Consider the following 18,637-nt stretch of genomic DNA (forward strand, 5'->3'; position numbering starts at 1 on the left):
CTCTGTTTATTTATTTATGACACATTGTTTTGGTAATGCAGATATTTTTTAAACCTCTTTAATGCATAAGTAAATATCCAATTTTAACAGTCAGTTTTAATTACAAATGAGAGGATTGTGGTGTGTACAAAAAAAAAAAAAAAAAAGAAAAAAGAAACTGGTCATAATTAATGGATAATTCTCTCAGAAAGTAACAATTTGTTCTCCAGAGCATTTTCTAAGCCATATTTTAATTTATCGACTTGAATATCTGACTTTATCTTAAAGTGGTTTGTTTCACCGATTATATAGTGTTTTGTTTTTTCCTGATTAATTAGTCATTTGAAGAGAATCATCCTATTCCTTTCTTACTAACTTCCTTGTTTTGAATAAAGTTTTTGCCTGGGTGAATCGAAAGGTTGCACTCTGATTGCATCTTTGTTTCTCTCTAGAGACTCAGTCTTGGTGCTTTTCAAAATTTTAAATAAATTTCTTTTGAAAATCAAGAGACAAATAAGTTTGTCTTCACACATTGCTCACACCACCTTTTCCAAGATATTTCTTGAATTTTGCCTGTAAATTTTTTTTTTTCCAATCAATTAGTTTTCCAGTGATCTCAGCTATTCATAGTACATGCCAGCATTCATTTTAGTAACTTGTATGGCGTCATTTTTTTTTGGTTTGATTGGCTCTACAGACGTAGATCATTGGGTGCCTAAACCAGTCTTCTCCATACCTGTCTATCTTGAGCTACTGCTATCCAGTTTTCTGCAAGATGCTCTTTTCTTTGTTGATTCTGTCTATCCATCTGGTTTTTGGCCTCCCACATAGTCTCTTGCCTACTATACTGGCATTCATTGTTGTGTAGAGGCATTCTGATAAGTTTCTTTGAGCCACATTTCCTGCCCATCTAAACCTCCATGCCTTCATATCATGAGACCAGTTTATGCAAGCAGTTCATTGTTAGTTCTTCACCTCCATGTGTTAAGGCTCTGATCCCAGATTGCTCCTGTAATTGTATGGAAGACTTTCTGTTCAAATCTCTCGATTCTGCTTTCTAGGGTACCTTTCAAAACCTATTTCTTACAGCCATATATAAAAGCTGGCAATATAGCATTGTACACCCTTAGTTTTAGATTTTTCGGGATTTCAGTATTCTCAACAGAGAGAAGAAGGCTCTGTTCGCACTTGTTATACGCTGGTCTATCTCAGTCTGTTGATCATTTATTGATGTATTGTGGAGCCAAGGAATTTGAAAATGTCTACATTCAGAAACGATTTGCCCTTAATGCATACCACGTTGTTAGGGTGAACTTTTCATCTTACAATTATATTTTTTTTTATCCTCATTTATGTCCTAGCCAATTTCCTCTGCTTCTCTTAATTAGAGTCTTTGCAAGTCTTTCTATATCATCTTGGCTACTTCCTAGGACACAATTTCGGCCACATATGCAAGGACTTTGCATTAAATATTATGAAACAAAAATCAAAATATTGCCCAAAAAAGGGTAAAATGTGAAATTTAATGCAGAGAAAACTCAAAATGTGCAAAATTCAGGAAAAATCCTGATACAAATTTATGCACCATAAAATCACTATTATTTAAATTTCTGTTGAGCTTTGGAATAATTTGAAACTAAGGAACAAAAGATGCAATTGCACAAAAACCCAATCTCAATTGATAAGTATTAGTTACTAATTTTTCTTATATTTTAGAAAGGCAGAGTGCATTGAACAGTTGGAATTTGTATAATAATTTGAGGATTGGCATAAGTCAGTGATTCCCAACATTTTTCTTTTCTAGTATTAATAAATACACATTTATTAAACCATAATATTTATTAGTTATTTTTGTTATTAAACCATAGGGATGATAAGAAAACTGATATCAGAATTTTTCCTAACAAAAGGCACCCAATTTAGATTAAATTAAATGTTAAATCTTAATGAAAATAGCATCTCTTGGAAGCTGTGTTTCATATTTTTTAAATGTCTCTACAAATTTTTTAATTTAATTAAGAATAGGTATTTAAATAAATTTAAATTCAGTTATATTTAGTTTATTAATCAAAATATTGAATGATTTTTTATTATCTAAAGAAGTTTGGTTCTTATTAAATATAAAATAATACAAATAAATACTTAATACAAAAACATATCATTTAACCATGCACTATTCAAACTACAAGCCATTATAGTATAGTAATCATATGAACTATAAATTGTTTGCTACATATTTAAATTTACAAAATTTCATAGTTCAATTACATAAATATATTTGAAAAACAAGACAAAAATTTACAATAATCAAGTCCAAAAAGAAGAATGCCATTATGTATTAGTAGTCCAGTCAAATTATACACACGAGTGTGCAAAAGTTTATGTTATTCTGAAGCCTAACCATAGCAAAATGTTTGCCCTTTTTTTCTGTTTTTAGTGAACAACTCAAAAACAAAACAGAAATTTGCTATGATTTGAAACCAAGATGAGATCTTTACAATTATTTTTTCTATGATAACAGTGATTTAAAAAATGAATATTTTATTCAAAACTTTTCATAAATGTCTCTTATTTACTCTTAAATTGTAGTAAAATGTAAATTATACCCATTGAAGATGTACAAAAGCCTATTAAATGTTTTTTATTAAAATTTAATCCCTGGTTGAGGAAAAATTTAGAGAGGTTCCCCAAAAATGTTTAAAAAATCTGAGTTACATAATCTTTCGCACTCATGGCCACTTTTTTCTTATATAACTTGATTGGACTATATTGCAACATTGCAACATAGTAGCTTTAAACAATAAAAATAAAAATACTAATGAGCCAATTAAAGAATAACAATTATCCATTACAAATTTCTCAAACAGGTTAAAAAACCTATTTTACAATAACTTTTACATTAAATCTTTATCAGTACCATCTTTGCCCAAAAGTCTCTGACAACTTTGATTGATAAATTAAAACGGATCAAGAATGAACTGAAAATTACTTTGAAAATATGGATTAAGCAGTTATCAATATTGATAAAAAGTGATATGGCTTAAAGAAACAGACATTGAAGAATTAATTCATGATTTTGTTAATCAAAAATCAAGAAAAATAACTCTTGAATATGTTTGATTTTTTCCTATGTTAATGTTTGATTCTTTTGAAACATTAAATAAAATAATGATGCATATTGTTATGCATATATTTCTGTTCATAATCCAAAGCAATTCAGAACATAAATTCTCTAATCTGAAAGGCTCAACATCTTACAGTGCCAATGGCCTCTACTTGGTTAAAGATGGCTCTGATCTTAGTAAATTATACTGGTGACAAAAATTTACACTAAATTCAGAATTAATTAGGATTTTCTATAATAACTGTTTTCTTTTTAATTAAAAGAAAACCAAATATTGGACAACTTATTAAAAAAATGGATTATTTATAGTTTTAAATATCAAAACAAATGTATTCAGTCAGTTAGTTATATTTAATTTCCTTATGTCAGCATTAGGTATTTAACCAACCCCAAGTAGAGATGCAACAGTACCACTGCTGAGACCCTTCTCATCATCTATGACTCCATATTCTTTACAATCTGCAAATAAATTATTTATTTTTAGATAATGATAATAATATAGAGAAGAAAAAATCAGGCATTTTGATATTTATTTTGTTGAGAATTAAGTATAGTCATTAATCACAAATACCAATGATCATGCCAAAATCACCCATAAGGCTGTGATGAAATTCAATTATAACCAGTAAAAAATATAAACTGAAAACCTCATCAAACCACTATTTGTCAATCTCATTTTCAATCTAACACACATAATCCTAATCACATTGAACTGGTCATTTTTCTGAAGACTTCTATTAGGTAGATCTATTACCTATATTCCTATGTTAATGATTTGTCATTTGAGAATAAAATCTATGGTTCAAGCTGTTGTTGAAATATAAGTATTTTCAGAAAGGAGATTATTGTATACATTGGCAAAAGTAGTTGTCGAAATTTTATCTAACCCCAACTTCTTCCGAATTCGGGCCAAACAGCGATTTATATAAGTATAATATATAAGTGTATCTAGGAAATGACATTTATGCATAAGTAAGTGAAAATAGCACACGGAAATTTGATGGAAAGTTAGTAATTAGTATTTGCATGATCTTGTACAAATTTGTTTAAAATTGCTTATGCATGTGCAAACAAATTTTTCTTACTACGCTTACATTTCGAGAACAGTTTGCCCACTATTGTTTAAAGTTTGAGAAAAGCTGGATATTAATGTATACATGGAATGTCATAAATGTTATCAATTACTTTTTCTTACCCAAAAGAAAAACTAATTTCATGGATACACCTATGTTTTAACAACGCGATATCCCATAGGTTTAGTTCTCAAATGATAAATCACTAACTCTGAAATTTGGTTAGTTTCATTACGAGTAGAAATATACAGGAAAAGAATAATTTTAAAAAAAGATACTTTCCAAAAATAACACGAGAGGGAAAAATAAAAAAAAAAAAGGTAGAAGTAATGAGGTAGTTTTTTTTTCTTTTCAAATCCCCATATTTGTTCTATTTTGTTTGGTTCATATTTCTAACGAGTTTAGGAATGATATATAGTATTAATATTCCAATCAAAATACTTACCAACTATGGTTTCATTCAGCACTTTTATTTCGCCAATGCTATCCACATTCATAACATTGTAAATTCCATAGGAAATAGTACTATTAAATATGTTCCAAGCTGATTGTATTGGTCCAACTTTATTAATGAAAATAGCAGAAATATCATGTTCATAATCTCTCCTTATGCAAGTAACTGAAAATGCACATTTTAATGATTAATTGAAAATAAAATATATCAAAATTGGTAACATAAAATGTAATGTATAACTTTATTGTGATTTTATTCCTAAATGTATATGATATGTCAGAATTAATTGTATTGTATTATTTGAATTAAAACTTCTGGAAAACGTTATTTTTTTCCAATTCACTGGCCCAATCTGGGACATCTTTTCTTTTATATTTTGTTTGGTCCAGGATATAGCTTGAAATGATGTAAATTATAAAATATAATTGTATATTAGGCATTATCTTCAAAAATTCAGACTGTGAGACCATAAGCTTCAATTTAATCCGTGAGTGCAAAAAAATAATCTGGTATTAATTATGGAATCATCAATTTGATTTGATACAATTCTGCAAATTTGATATGCCATATTTGTTATCATTGTGCAGGTTTTTAATTGTTTGCATATTTCAAACAAATTTTAAAAAGAAAAACTAGATTTATAATGATTATTTTTAGTTAATTTTCACATTCCTAGACTAATTTATAAAATATAATTGTTTTAACAGGTTAGGACTCCTTAGAAGGTAGGTTCTGTTATAAATGATGATTATAAGTGAAAAAGAGAAGATTATTTGTGGATTTTTTTTTTTAAATTTAAGACATAAAAAGTTATATGTGACATGGGCAATTAGCCTGCAGATAAGATTTTTAAAAAACAAGACATCAATATTTAAGGTTGTCTCCTTGAAAATGACCCGAGGGCCAAAACGTTGGAGAGCTTTTGAAAATAAAGGTTGAGAGTAATTTGGATCGAAATTGTGTATGTTAATAATGAAATAAATCACTGTCATACAATCATTATAATAAATTATTAATATCCTTTATTTATTTACTCATATAATACATACATACATATTACTAGGATGATATATGTACATAATTGAAATATTGTCTTGGATTGTCTTGTCGCATTATAAGGATAGTTGCAGGGTCCAATTAAGGTAATAAGCCGTATAAATAAGCCAATGCCAGTGTATTATTGGAACAAGGAGGGATGCTGGTTTGATGTAAATTGACATTGGTACAAAAGCAATACAAGAATATAATGAAAAATAAACATTGTGGAAAATAAAATAAATATAAGTTAATTTCAATAAGAAAAAAAAAATATTATTACTTAAGTGTTATTATGAGATAAAATGTATGGTTTGGATTTGAAAATATTATAATTTGTTTTATGGTTTTAAATTATAAATTACTTTTGGCTTATAAATATTTGTTAATATAAAGGCTTATTATATGTATTAAGTAGCATTTTAATGCATTATAGTGATCAATTTTTATGATATTTAAACATTTAGTTATTTTATATCATAATCTTAATTTAATATTTAGTTTAGTATTAAATTAAGATTATGATATAAAATTAGTTATTTTATATCATAAATTTAAACATTTTAAATAATATATATGTATGTATAGTTGACCGTAAAAATTGATATATAGGGAGATGGTCAGGGTTGCGGTCAAAGGAGAAATAACAAAAAATAATAAAATAATAAAAACTATTTTTATTTCTCCTTTGACCGCAACCCTGACCATCTCCCTATATTTTAAATAATACAATTTTAAAGATGAAATTTCTCGAGGTCAGCAGAGCACTGCCTGGTAATGAAATTTAAAATAAAATAATATTGATAAAAAAGGTATAAAATAAAATGAGATAGGTAATAATCAGCATTTGTTTGATAACTTTTGCTTATCAACTTAATATTTTGTTTATATAAAATGGCTAAAGTTTTTAAATACCTAAAAATGTCTAACACTAATTTTTGAGCATAAACCTGAAGTAAAGTAATGATAAAATATGAAAAAAACTTTAAATCTTCATAAAAGTTTTACTATATCAAGTTTTCAGCAGAAGAAGACCACTGACTGTCTACCAGTTCTTGAACTAAAAGGACGTATCATTTGTTTAAGTAGAATGTTCACTATTAATGATGGAGGCCATCTTTATAAATTGTTACATCATTCAAAATTTTAACTTAATAATTTTATGAGTTGTAAGTGAATTGTATCTTATTGAAAAACAATATAAATAGTAACCATCATTATGATGAATTCTAAATTAAACTAAATTAATTTTAAATAGAACTAGTTTCATCTGTGAAGTGAAAATCTACTAAGAATAATAAGGAATGAAGTCAACTCAATGGATACGGACTTTAATTGAGTCTGAAAACAAGTATTTAATGACTTTTTTCATTTTTAATACATTTTAATTTCTATAAATGGAAGATGGTTCGGTTGCAGTCAAAAGAACTCAAATAGTAATTAAACTATTTATTGAGCTGTAGGCTCATTTAGGCAAATTATATTATACATTACACATGGTCAATCAACAATCTTCAAATTTTTATTTTTATTTTAGATTTAGATTTTTATTGTTTAGTTTTCAAGTTGTTTTATTTATATATGAAATAACATTTCTCATGTAACAAAATATGTTTTTCTCTATATTCAAAGTATTTCTGGAATCAAATAGCAACAGAGCTAAATATTATAAAATGAAAAAGTTTCAAAATATACATTTTTAATAATATCATAATTGGGAAGGATAAATATAATATGTATATAATTATATTTTTATTTTTATCTGAATCTAATAATAGTGAAATTTGTATAAACTGAAGGTTAAAAAAACAAATCAATTGCTTCTTTTTGGGCCAATGAAATCAATTTAATTTATATTAAGTCAAACTAATTAAATATAAATAAGGGAAAGATAAATTGATAAATTAATTTAAAGTCAAAATAAAAAATATTATTATTAAATTAAATATATTTTTTAAAGAAAAATAATACATCACCAATTGGCAACATAATCACCTTTCATCATTATAACATTAAAAATGAATATAATTAATACAATAATTATTAAAAAGATAAAATATGACACAATATATATTTCTTCATTTTGGAATTCTATTTTTATTGTTCTATCATTCAATTTTTATTTATCATTTAACTTTTATTATGTTTTAATTTTGATTTTAGTTCTTTTTTTCTAATTAGCTATTTATTATATATTTGTTTTTTCGAATAAGTTATTTTTTTTTTTTTTATCAATTGAGAAAATATATAGATCATAAATAAACTCACTTTTAGAAATAGTATCATTTGCTTCTTTTGCAGATCCATTATTTATTGAGTGTGGAGGAATAAATACTTCTTGACAAATCACAGGGTACTGAGGATCTGAACTCAAAACAAATTTCTTGGTGTTCTTGGCACTTTAAAAAGAATAATTCTGTTAAGATTTAAACAAAAATTAAAAATAGAAATATTCACTATATGAAATATAATTTAAATAAAAAATATATTAAATGTTTTCACTGTTTTGTAATCATTTATTGTTAAGAATTTTTAATTTATTATGAGTTTTGAAGTCTACTATTTTCAGTATGGATACAGGTATAAAATTTACTAACCTAGAATCAGTGTCATTTGTTGTGGCTTCTTTTATAGATGAAATTTCAAGGTCATTGTGACTGTTTTTGTTGATGTTTAATGATTTTCCAGAATAACAAACAACAGGATGTGTTGGATGCGGCTGTAAGACAAATGCTGAGGGCCAATCTTTTATTTCCGGGTGCTCTGAACTGTGAATTAAAGCTTTGGTTTAGAACATACATGTGTCTTAAAAACTACGTTTACTAAAAGAGTAATGTAACATTCAAATTGAATTTTGACTTTCTTGAGAAATCTGTAAGTAATAGAAAGTCACATTATCTGATCAATTAAAGATTTTAAATTTGGAAATAACAAGAGCAGAACCACAATAGGTCAAACATAAATCACATTAATTTTTCCATGTCTATACATTTTGACCATCATTGTAAACCAAAGTCTTCGATAACCAAGAGTGTTGTACTCCAACTACTCATAGGGGTTTGATTCCCAATTGGTTCAGCTCATATCTTGAATGAATCTCAACAATTTCTTACTTATGGTTAGAACTTTTCAGAATCTCTAGGTAGTCATTACTGAACTTTTCTTCCACCACCAGCAAATCCAGTATCCAGGAAAGTTCCAACTGAGTATGTCACCGACTGGGGGAGTTTTATTTTAATTTCACAGAAGAGGCTATATACCTGCATGGCCCTAGTGGAAACGATATTGGGGCTCCCCAATGATTAGAATGGGGAAGAGTAGTTGGTGGTATGGAGTATGTCACAAGAAAAATCCGGTGATCCACCAAAACTATAATTTATTGGTCATTTCAAGCAGAAAAATCAAAACAAAATACTGAAAGATTGTTAGTTGACCACATGTTATGATAGTGAGAAGATGAAAATAGCTTCATGATGCCCTGAAAAATGGGGAGAAACATATGTTACTAACAAATAGCTTTATTGGGTATTACAAAAATGGCAGTATTTTTGTACTTTACTGCCCCACCATCCAGATCATCTTCCTACTATTGAAACCAAATTCTTTTTATGAGATACCTAAATCTTCGAGTCCACTAAGTATTCCATATAATTCAAGATTTTGTTACCTCATTACATATAAAAGCTCAGGTAAATATTGGAACTTCTCCCTCGATACCGTAGTGATAGCCAAATATCAAGTACTCGGATGATTAACATTATCGCCACTTTGATGGTACCATACCAAGTTGTTTATGTTAAAACCTATCTCTTCTATAGGTTTGTTTGTTTTTGTTTAGTGACGCCAAACTTCATTGGTCATTAATGCCATTTATATTTTATTTAATTTTGCTTATATTCGTTTAATTTTATTTATTTTTTTATTTGATTATTTATTATTTTATTTATTTATTTTATTATTATTTTTTCTTCTGTTCTATGTTATATTTTTGTCAGTAAATGTTGTGATTTTAAAAACTGAAACACTAGTTCTATTGTTTTATCATCGTCTCCAAGGGTATTTGAGATATTTTGGTTTAGTCCTAAGCTATTGAGGTGTGATGTGAAATATGGGCATTGTTGGAAAATATGGCTTATTGTTAGATTGTTGTTGCAATACTGGCAGTTCGGAGGCGTTTCTTTTGAAATAAGATATGAGTGGGTGAGCCTCGTGTGAGGCTCACTATTCCATAGGTATTTAGTGCTGTCTGGTGTTATAGTAGGGACAGCGAAAAATGAACCCTGAAATTTGTTTGAATTAGATGACCTTGACCCGGATTAAGCTATGTAAACGCCTCTAGACAATTTGAATTTGAAATTACATTGAAATATTAGGATGTAATGCTAAGGAAGGTAGGTAGACGATACTGACCCTCTTTAAGTTCGATATTATTAGTACTTTTCATAATTTCTGTCAAATTCAAGTGGATTGCTGAGTTTCTACTTAGGATTGATAAAAGATATTAAGGTTTTTATGTTAAGAATAGACATTTTTAATCATTTTATCGGATACTCAATCAATGATGAAATTTTGGCTATTAGAATAAAATGAAGTAGGCATCGATGCTATATCCGTACTATCCCTGAAGAATTTGATAAGTATAGTTAATTAGGTAACGAGTTATCTACTTCTTCACATTAGGTATGGATATTAGCACTGCCTAAAGCTGCTCTAACAATGTCCAAAGTTTTAACTTATTTACGAATGTAAAAGAAGTTACCTTTGATTCAGTTACTTACATGTTATTCCCCTTTGGGGTGTTCTTAAGATCTGACTTTTTAACTATTAGGCTAGAGGACTTTTCATCTTTTACTTTTTCATCACTGGAATTCCAACTTGCTCTTCCAAGCTTTGTATCGGGTGTATAGGGTGTAGGCTTGGTAACAACCACTTTTGTTGGAGTCGAGCTATAAAAATAATTTGAATTAATGTGTAATTGATATTGGAAAATATTAAAATCTTTTAAATTTAAAAATAAATTTTTTTCTACAAAAAAAAGAAAAGGAAAATAATTTTTACAATGAGAAAAAAAAACTCAAATCATATCACTGCTTTCCTTTAATGTTATCTCTTTAAAATATTCACATTAATTGTTAAATATACAAAGTAAAAGTTGATGGTAATTTCTGAAATGATATTAATGTGTTAATATATAATAAAAAGGAACAGAATAAAAGAAAAATTAATTTTAATATTTGTCGATAATTTAGAGAAGCGATATTTTATGTTTGGAATCTTACAATTGTAATGTTTAAAAATAAACAACTAAAATTATTAAATTATAACTAATCAATTCAATAACTAAGCTACATGTACAGACCATCAACTTTTGACTACCATTAATTAAATTAATCTTACTGCCATTATTCCCCTTTCCCTTGAAGATTCAGAATTTTCAAATAGCAATTACCAGGATGAGCTATTTATTCATTCTGCAGATTTTAATGTTTCCTTTTAAATGAATGTTAGCTATTATTCAAATTCTTGAAAAAAAAATGTATTTTAATGATGAATAATTCTCCACTTTGATCGATAAGATTTGGTAGGATTATCAAACCTTGCTTTCTTAAATGATTTAAAAAAAATCGCAATTTATGTTTCTCCTTTTTGTTATCATAAATTCCTAATTTCAAATTTATTTTATAATAATAAACTGTACCACTACAACCCATGAAGGAACAAGGATTAAGTACTTGGTAGTGAAGTATTATTTTTAGAACAATGACTATGATTTGGTTGATGATTTGATAAAGACCACGCTCAACCGCCAGGTTTTCCCCTGGTTAAGGGTACTCACTTTAAATCATCTGGGTTTGCCCCAGAAGGGTTCCCGATCCCTCCGGGAAATGAATCACGTCATATTTAAAAGAATAAATAATTATCTATCTCAGAGGGATAAGAACCGGGGCCGGAAAGGACAGAAAACCAGCACATTACTCACTAGCGGAGGGAGTTAGAGCGTCAACTTTAATTACCTCGTAACTGCAGCGGCGGCGTATCCTGCCGTATGGCAGAAATCGTTTGGAAAGGGGTTATAAAAAAAAAAAAACCTAACTTTACTTCCCAGCTTCACCATAATTAAAATTAAATTAATTAATTTGTAATGTAGGGTGCTATAAATAAGCTGAGGAAAAAAATTAATGATGAACGAATAAACAAATAAAATTATAACAAAATACCAATTTAAATTAATACTAAGGCTAATTGCATCTATTGGGTGACTAGGAGATTAGTGGCAAATACCAAACTATCGTTACTAGACAATCCTTTAAGTTGCTAGTTTCGTAGTCTCCAGTGTGGTCTTAGCCTTAAGAACGATGGGTGCTAAAGATAACGTGAACCTACGGTAGGCTACATCAGCCAAACTATAAATTTATGCATTCAAGGTATTACTAGTTAATGTAATTACTTATACTAATATTGTTAATACTACGTTAGTATGACTCACATAATTTCAACACTTGCCATCTCGATTGAAATGAATATCGATGCGGTAACCAAAATGGAAAGCCAGTCCTGAAAAAGATAAGTCTGAATTTATTAATTGCCATTTTACATCAAATACAATTTGTTTAAAAAAATATATTTTATATATAATATAATTGGCAAAGTCCTATTCAGTAGTCATACAATGCTAAAAAATACGTTTTTGCTGACCAAAAGACAAATTTCACTCTATGGTATTGTAGCATACATACTAATTGAACACCTAAAAAAATTTGTCACATTGAAATCGGTTTTGTATATACGTACTTTTAAATATAAAGAAATCTTAGTAGAAATGCAGAGCGATGCAGTCTTTTACAGAAAAAGTGATAATAATCCTTTGAGAGGTAGATATATTATTTTAAATAATTAAACCTAAATATTATTATTACTATTTTCTTTACCAAATGTGGATTATTAGTCAATGAAGATTAAAGGAAACATTATTTTTATCATACACATGGACCGCTTTAAGCTCAAAAGGATATTCTTTGCTCCCCTGGTAAATGTTTTTAAAGAAAAATCAGTCTCTAAATTTTTAAAAATTTATTTTTTTTCTTGTAATTTGAATCTTCAAACTTGGGTTTTGTCAACTTTTTTTTAATGAAAAATGTGTTTAAATTTTTCTTAAAGATGCCTATGATGCCCTTGGCTATGAAAAATGCACATACTTTTTTCAATTATGGTATGTAAACTAAAATCCAAGTTACAAATAGAAAACTAAAGTTGCCATCTAGAGAAATTAATTGTTATACTTTGTGATATGGCAATATAGATATAAGAAACTAACTACTGCCTGCGTTTTAGTTTTCGAAGTTTTTAATTTAACTGGATAGCACATTAATTATACATCATGGTCTTATTTATTATTATTTATTCATTAATACCCGAAATTATTTATAATGGAAGAATTTTTGTGTTTTAATTTTGTATTTCAAAGTTAAATATGAAGGATATTTGAAATTGTTTGTTATTGAAATATACAGAATTTTTTCTTTTGGTTATAATTTTTTTTAATTTAAGTCCGATTTTTTTCATATCTGGACTTATTACACAGATAAAACATATGGAGAACCACTATTGATAACTTGAGTTTCACAGGCATTGTAGTTTTATAAATACAATGATTAATAAGTGAGCCAGTGATTGATATATGTTCTTTTATGTGTTAAGATAAAGCTAAAACGAGTTTCTATGGAAATTGCATTGGATATTTTAATATTTAACATAGATCAATTCGATACGTAACGCTGTTTCATAGCTCATCCGAACTATATAATTTATGTTTTGTACTATAGAAAATATCATTCAAATAACAAATATCACCTTTCAAATGTAATATTTCAGTATAGTTTTCGAGTCATTCGTAAAAACTAATTTTTTATTTAAAATAATCTTTTTAAAATAATTTAGAATTATAATTTTTTTTCAACTCATCTTTTGAAAACGGTTTGGAGTTTTCAACCAGTGATACCTTTCTGTTTATAGCTATATATATATTTTTAAATATATTCCCTAATTAATTCCCTATATAATTCATTCAGTATATTCGATCTTAGTTAAAATGGAGTGTAGCTATATATTAAGATAAAATTATTTATACGTGTCGTCATAATTGTTAGGTATATTATTAATATAATATTATATGAATGTGTCAAAACAGTGAAATGTCCCTGATATACATTTATATATGTTTAAAGAACATGAATTGATCAAATATTCATAATTTTACCCAGTTTATATTATATTAAATTGCATATATACATACATATTGACATTAAATATAAAAGTGCATGTATAAATATATAGTTTATGATATTAAATCCATACTCTGTTTGAACTAAAGGACTGCCTGAATTACCTCAACAACAGGTGTAGCAAAAAAGAAAAAAAAATGATGAATAAATTACAGTCCAAAAAAAGAGACAAAATTTCAACCTTCAGTTCCCTTCCCACATAATGAAGAACCGGTTTCACATTAGTGCTAGAGAATGCTAACAGGCAAAGCGGGTTGTAAAAAATATTTGCCATAAAACAGTAAGCTGTAAAAAACATCTATGGATCTTCCTGTACTGATAGTATTTAAAAATTTTTGGTAGAACTTTGTTTATCCTGAAAACGCCTTAATTTCTTATCTATACTATCACGCAATGCAACAACACCAGCAGTTTGTTTCGAATTAAACGAAAACTAAGCACCTTCACATTCAAACATTCAAAATGTAATTAAATTTTCCACAAGAAAAAGTAAAGATAATCTAATTCAGCTCAGTATTAGCAAAAACATAGCGTATTGTCCTTTGGACCTCTGATTATTTTAAAAAGAACCAGTCCCATAAAGCTGATATTGTTAAGAAGTTACTTTCTATCAGGTTTTTTATCTAGTTTTTAGTCATATTGTTTTTACATTAATTTCAGGTATTTAGTATTTCGTGTGCTAATCATTTAGTGATTTAGTCATCCAAATAGGTGAAAACGCGATGCACAACTAGTTTGTTATAAGCCCTGTAATTGACTACTTTTAAGCTCAAATTATAAAAGCAGCAAAGATTTTAAATAAATTTCCTGAAAATTTACCTCTATAATGACCACAGAGTTTCCGCATCATAGACTAGCGATAATTTTAATTATCATTGAGTAAAAAACCTCATAACCAAGCCTGGGACGTCATCTACTGCCTTCGCTAGTAGGCTCAATCCTGCGTAGTATCTCTCCAGTTACGAACACCGAGTAGGGTCCTCGCGACTTTGTTGCAGCATCCACTCAGGTCACGTTAGGTCTTACGACTTTTCTTGGACCAGTGATTTTCTAGGAAATGCATTTTCTTCCTTCTTACCTAGTGTCCTTCCCATCACGAAAATCCGAGGTTGTTCTCGGCAACATCGTCTTCTCTATTCTTCTCCTATCTTTATGGGTCCGAATATCTTTCATAAGATTGTTCTATTAACCACAGGCGCCTTTTTTCATCGACCTTTGTTATAGCCCAGCCCATCGAACTATACATTAATGCTTGTTGAACGGATGTATAATCTCCTTTGAAATGTTCTTGCTCTTGAATTTCTTCCTGATATAGATATTATCTGTTTGTTAACATCGATTTTTCTTCTATTCACCAATTACAAAATTCTTCTTAAACACCAAAATAAATAACGCTACCTACGGTTCCGAACTTTCCTGCTTGGAGTCTTTCTCTCTCTCTCTCTCTCTCTCTTACTGGCATATAATTATCCTTCCGTTTATTGGAACAAGACCACCTACCTGGATTCTTGAGGTCCTGATGGCTTTATCTCTACCAAGAGTAAAGATTAAGCAGATATGAGGAAAATTCACAACTTTATCTCTTCTCTGTGACTATTTTGAACATCTCCAAGGGTTCCAGCTTAATTTTTATAGTGCACTTTGATTCTTCCATGACCATTTTAATAAGACCAATGATATTCTTGGGTGGATTCACTATTTTATAAAAATATGTTTTCATAAATAAACAAATTTGGTGGCCATAATTACTAATAATTCATTACTAATTATGAGTAATCAATTATTCGACGGAAACTTCTTATGATCTTTGTTATTATAATTTTAATTAAAATTAGTATAACAAAATAAAACGATAACCTCTATACTACTTTTAATTCGCAGATTTTACCTTGAAAAATCTTCAATACTATAAAATAAAGTTGTTTATTTACCTAATGTAGTTTAATTATTGTTTACTGTTTATAAGAAAAAATAAAGAAAAGGAAATAGAAATTCTTCACTTGTTGACCTCTAACGTACACAAAACAGAGCTAGTCGTATCTCCCCCTCTGCCGGTAGCGGTTTATAATTTTTAAAATATGTATTGAATATTTCTGGTTTTCTAGAACTCTGGAGTAGGTGGCTACCAAGGTTAGAAGAATGAACTTTCCGCGTTCCGCGCAGTACTTAAACATGAGTTGTTTCCTGAATATTGTGGTTAGAACCTTGTAGAGAGCATCTGTTGCAACTCTTAGTGCAGTAAAATAAATTTATTTTCTTATGTAAGAGGAACTTTTTCATTCTTAAGGACACGAATGGCCTTCAATGGGTTCTATTGGAAATTTTCGTGTAAATATTTTAAATTTATTTAAAGAAGAGATAAATATTTCGTAATATTTCTGATGATGCTCTAATACTTTTTTAATGTTAGTAATTTAATAACTTTGAGATATTTCCTTGATAATTTGTTATATCATATTTATATGTTATAATATTATAATATATTATTATTATATTTTTTTTCGTAAATATTATTTTTACGCCTATTTAAATTATTGCTACCTAGGACACTGTAGACCTAAATTTGGTATGTTCAGCTTGACGAAGAACGGTTTGATATGTTTATTTCCTTATTCCAATTGATTTTATATTTCAACAGATTGAATATAATAGATAGTGTTTTTTTTTGTTTTCTTTTTTTTTCAAAAAATCAAGTAGGAAATAATGATCATTAGAATCAGGAGAGTGCCACCGGATGGAGTGATGGCCTCACTTTCTCCAAAACGCCCTCATAGATTTATCCTTTTTAAGAAACAACAAAAATTGAAATCGAAAAAAAAAAAATCAAATAATTGGTTTTATTTTGGCCTTTAGCTCAACTGATTCAAAATATTAAGTTTAGTTTAAAGATCGTATTATCTAGCTGCACGAATATTTATTGGATGGTAATTAATTGTCCAATATAATAATAACAAAATAGCTTTTTTATAAGTACATTATTGGAAAATATTCTGAGAAATAATTACCTTTTCCATGGCGTCGGCACCTGCTATGCAGGAGGACGAATACAAACTGTACCCCTTCCTTTCAGACTTCTTTTTAAGTCAAAAACCAGTTCTGCGTCCGATCCAAATCTGATGTGGAGGGGTAATGTTAGATTAGTCATCGTTTGACGTGCAATTCTAGTAAATTCCATATAGTACGGAATACCCCTTCCTAGATTTCCACCTGCAAGGAGGTATGTTTAAAAATAGCCTTTTCAAGACTAAGACTATTTAACGAAAATGCTTTAAAAAATATTAAGATATTAGATCAATGGAAATTCCTAGTATACATAATATTTCACACAATGACTTTCTCTAAAAGTCTCCAACTGCGTAGCTACTAATTTTAATATTCTGGAGATAGCCTCATCCTTCTACTTCAATCCCTACTATACTTAACGAAATATTAATTTATGATCATAATTGCAAAGTTCAACCGATCTCCTGAAAGATTTGGTCCAGGCGATAGGTACTTTTGTCTGTAAAAATGTACACTAGAGATCAAACTTGGTAATTTTCGATATCCTAATAAATATAAAAATTTTGCTTCTACTACCACTCCACTTCTACTCCAAAATTCGTTGTCATCTTGAAAAATAGTGCCAAAAATCCGAAATTTTCCAAAATCTATTTTTTTTGGTGTTCTAAAAAAAAATTATAGTGGATTAAATCCTCTTCAACCCTTGTTTCAAACATATTTTTTTTTCAATAATCAATTTTAGAGATAAGTGCCTTATTATGTTTGGTGTAATTATTAAAAATGCATTAATACCCAATTATAACCTGCAACTGAAGTTTGCATTGGGTAATTATTGCTTATTAGTTTTATAATTATGAGAGATAGTTAACCGTGGATGAGGTAGGAGAAGATGGTTGGGGGTGCGGTCAAAGTGAAACCCAAATAAGTTGGTGTAACCTATTTATTACACCAACTTATTTGTGTTTCACTTTACTTATTTGTGTTTCACTTTGGTGTAACCTATTTATTACACCAACTTATTTGTGTTTCACTTTGGTGTAACCTATTTATTACACCAACTTATTTGTGTTTCACTTTGGTGTAACCTATTTATTACACCAACTTATTTGTGTTTCACTTTAGTGTAACCTATTTATTACACCAACTTATTTGTGTTTCACTTTGGTGTAACCTATTTATTACACCAACTTATTTGTGTTTCACTTTGGTGTAACCTATTTATTACACCAACTTATTTGTGTTTCACTTTGGTGTAACCTATTTATTACACCAACTTATTTGTGTTTCACTTTGACCAACGTTTCGGCTAGAGTTTCTAGCCTTCTTCAGGGCTAAGAACAGAACAAGATAACAACCACAGTAAGTATAGAAAATAAAAAAGAAAGTATAAACAGAATAACATAAAATGAATAATTTTACTAAATAGAATTAATAAAATGAAATGATGAAAGAAGCGGGAAATAAAATGTATACATAAATAATTGAATAAGTAGGTAAAATAACATAATCAAGGAAATAATCTATCTACTTTTATAATTCTGTCACTATAAACCTATGTAAGGGTCTACAAAGTAGATTCTGATATCTTTGAAACTGAAGGATTTACGTCATTTTAGGATCTTGTATTTTTATATTTTTATTGTGATTATTATTCAGTTACTTCAGGAATACGCCGTATTTCAATTTC

At 28.4% G+C, this 18,637-nt stretch overlaps 1 protein-coding gene across 2 annotated transcripts; it reads right to left on the bottom strand.

The window, feature by feature from the left end:
* Window positions 1-2,023: 2,023 nt before the first annotated feature.
* On the bottom strand, window positions 2,024-17,089 carry LOC106679224 (uncharacterized). Of its 2 annotated transcripts, XM_014418239.3 has the most exons (7): window positions 16,953-17,088; window positions 12,153-12,220; window positions 10,444-10,611; window positions 8,263-8,433; window positions 7,934-8,064; window positions 4,622-4,795; window positions 2,024-3,562 (listed from the first exon to the last, which is right to left on the bottom strand). In XM_014418239.3, exons 1-7 carry the CDS (start codon window positions 16,959-16,961, stop codon window positions 3,483-3,485), a joined length of 801 nt encoding a protein of 266 aa, XP_014273725.1. In that variant the 5' UTR covers window positions 16,962-17,088; the 3' UTR covers window positions 2,024-3,482. The 2 variants fall into 2 exon arrangements, with proteins under 2 accessions (XP_014273725.1, XP_066909792.1); XM_067053691.1 differs by lacking the exon at window positions 10,444-10,611 and having other exon boundaries at window positions 16,953-17,089.
* Window positions 17,090-18,637: the final 1,548 nt, after the last annotated feature.

The sequence above is a fragment of the Halyomorpha halys genome, unplaced genomic scaffold, assembly GCF_000696795.3.
Source record: "Halyomorpha halys isolate HHAL.00 unplaced genomic scaffold, Hhal_1.1 Scaffold185.1, whole genome shotgun sequence".
Lineage (NCBI taxonomy): Eukaryota > Metazoa > Arthropoda > Insecta > Hemiptera > Pentatomidae > Halyomorpha > Halyomorpha halys.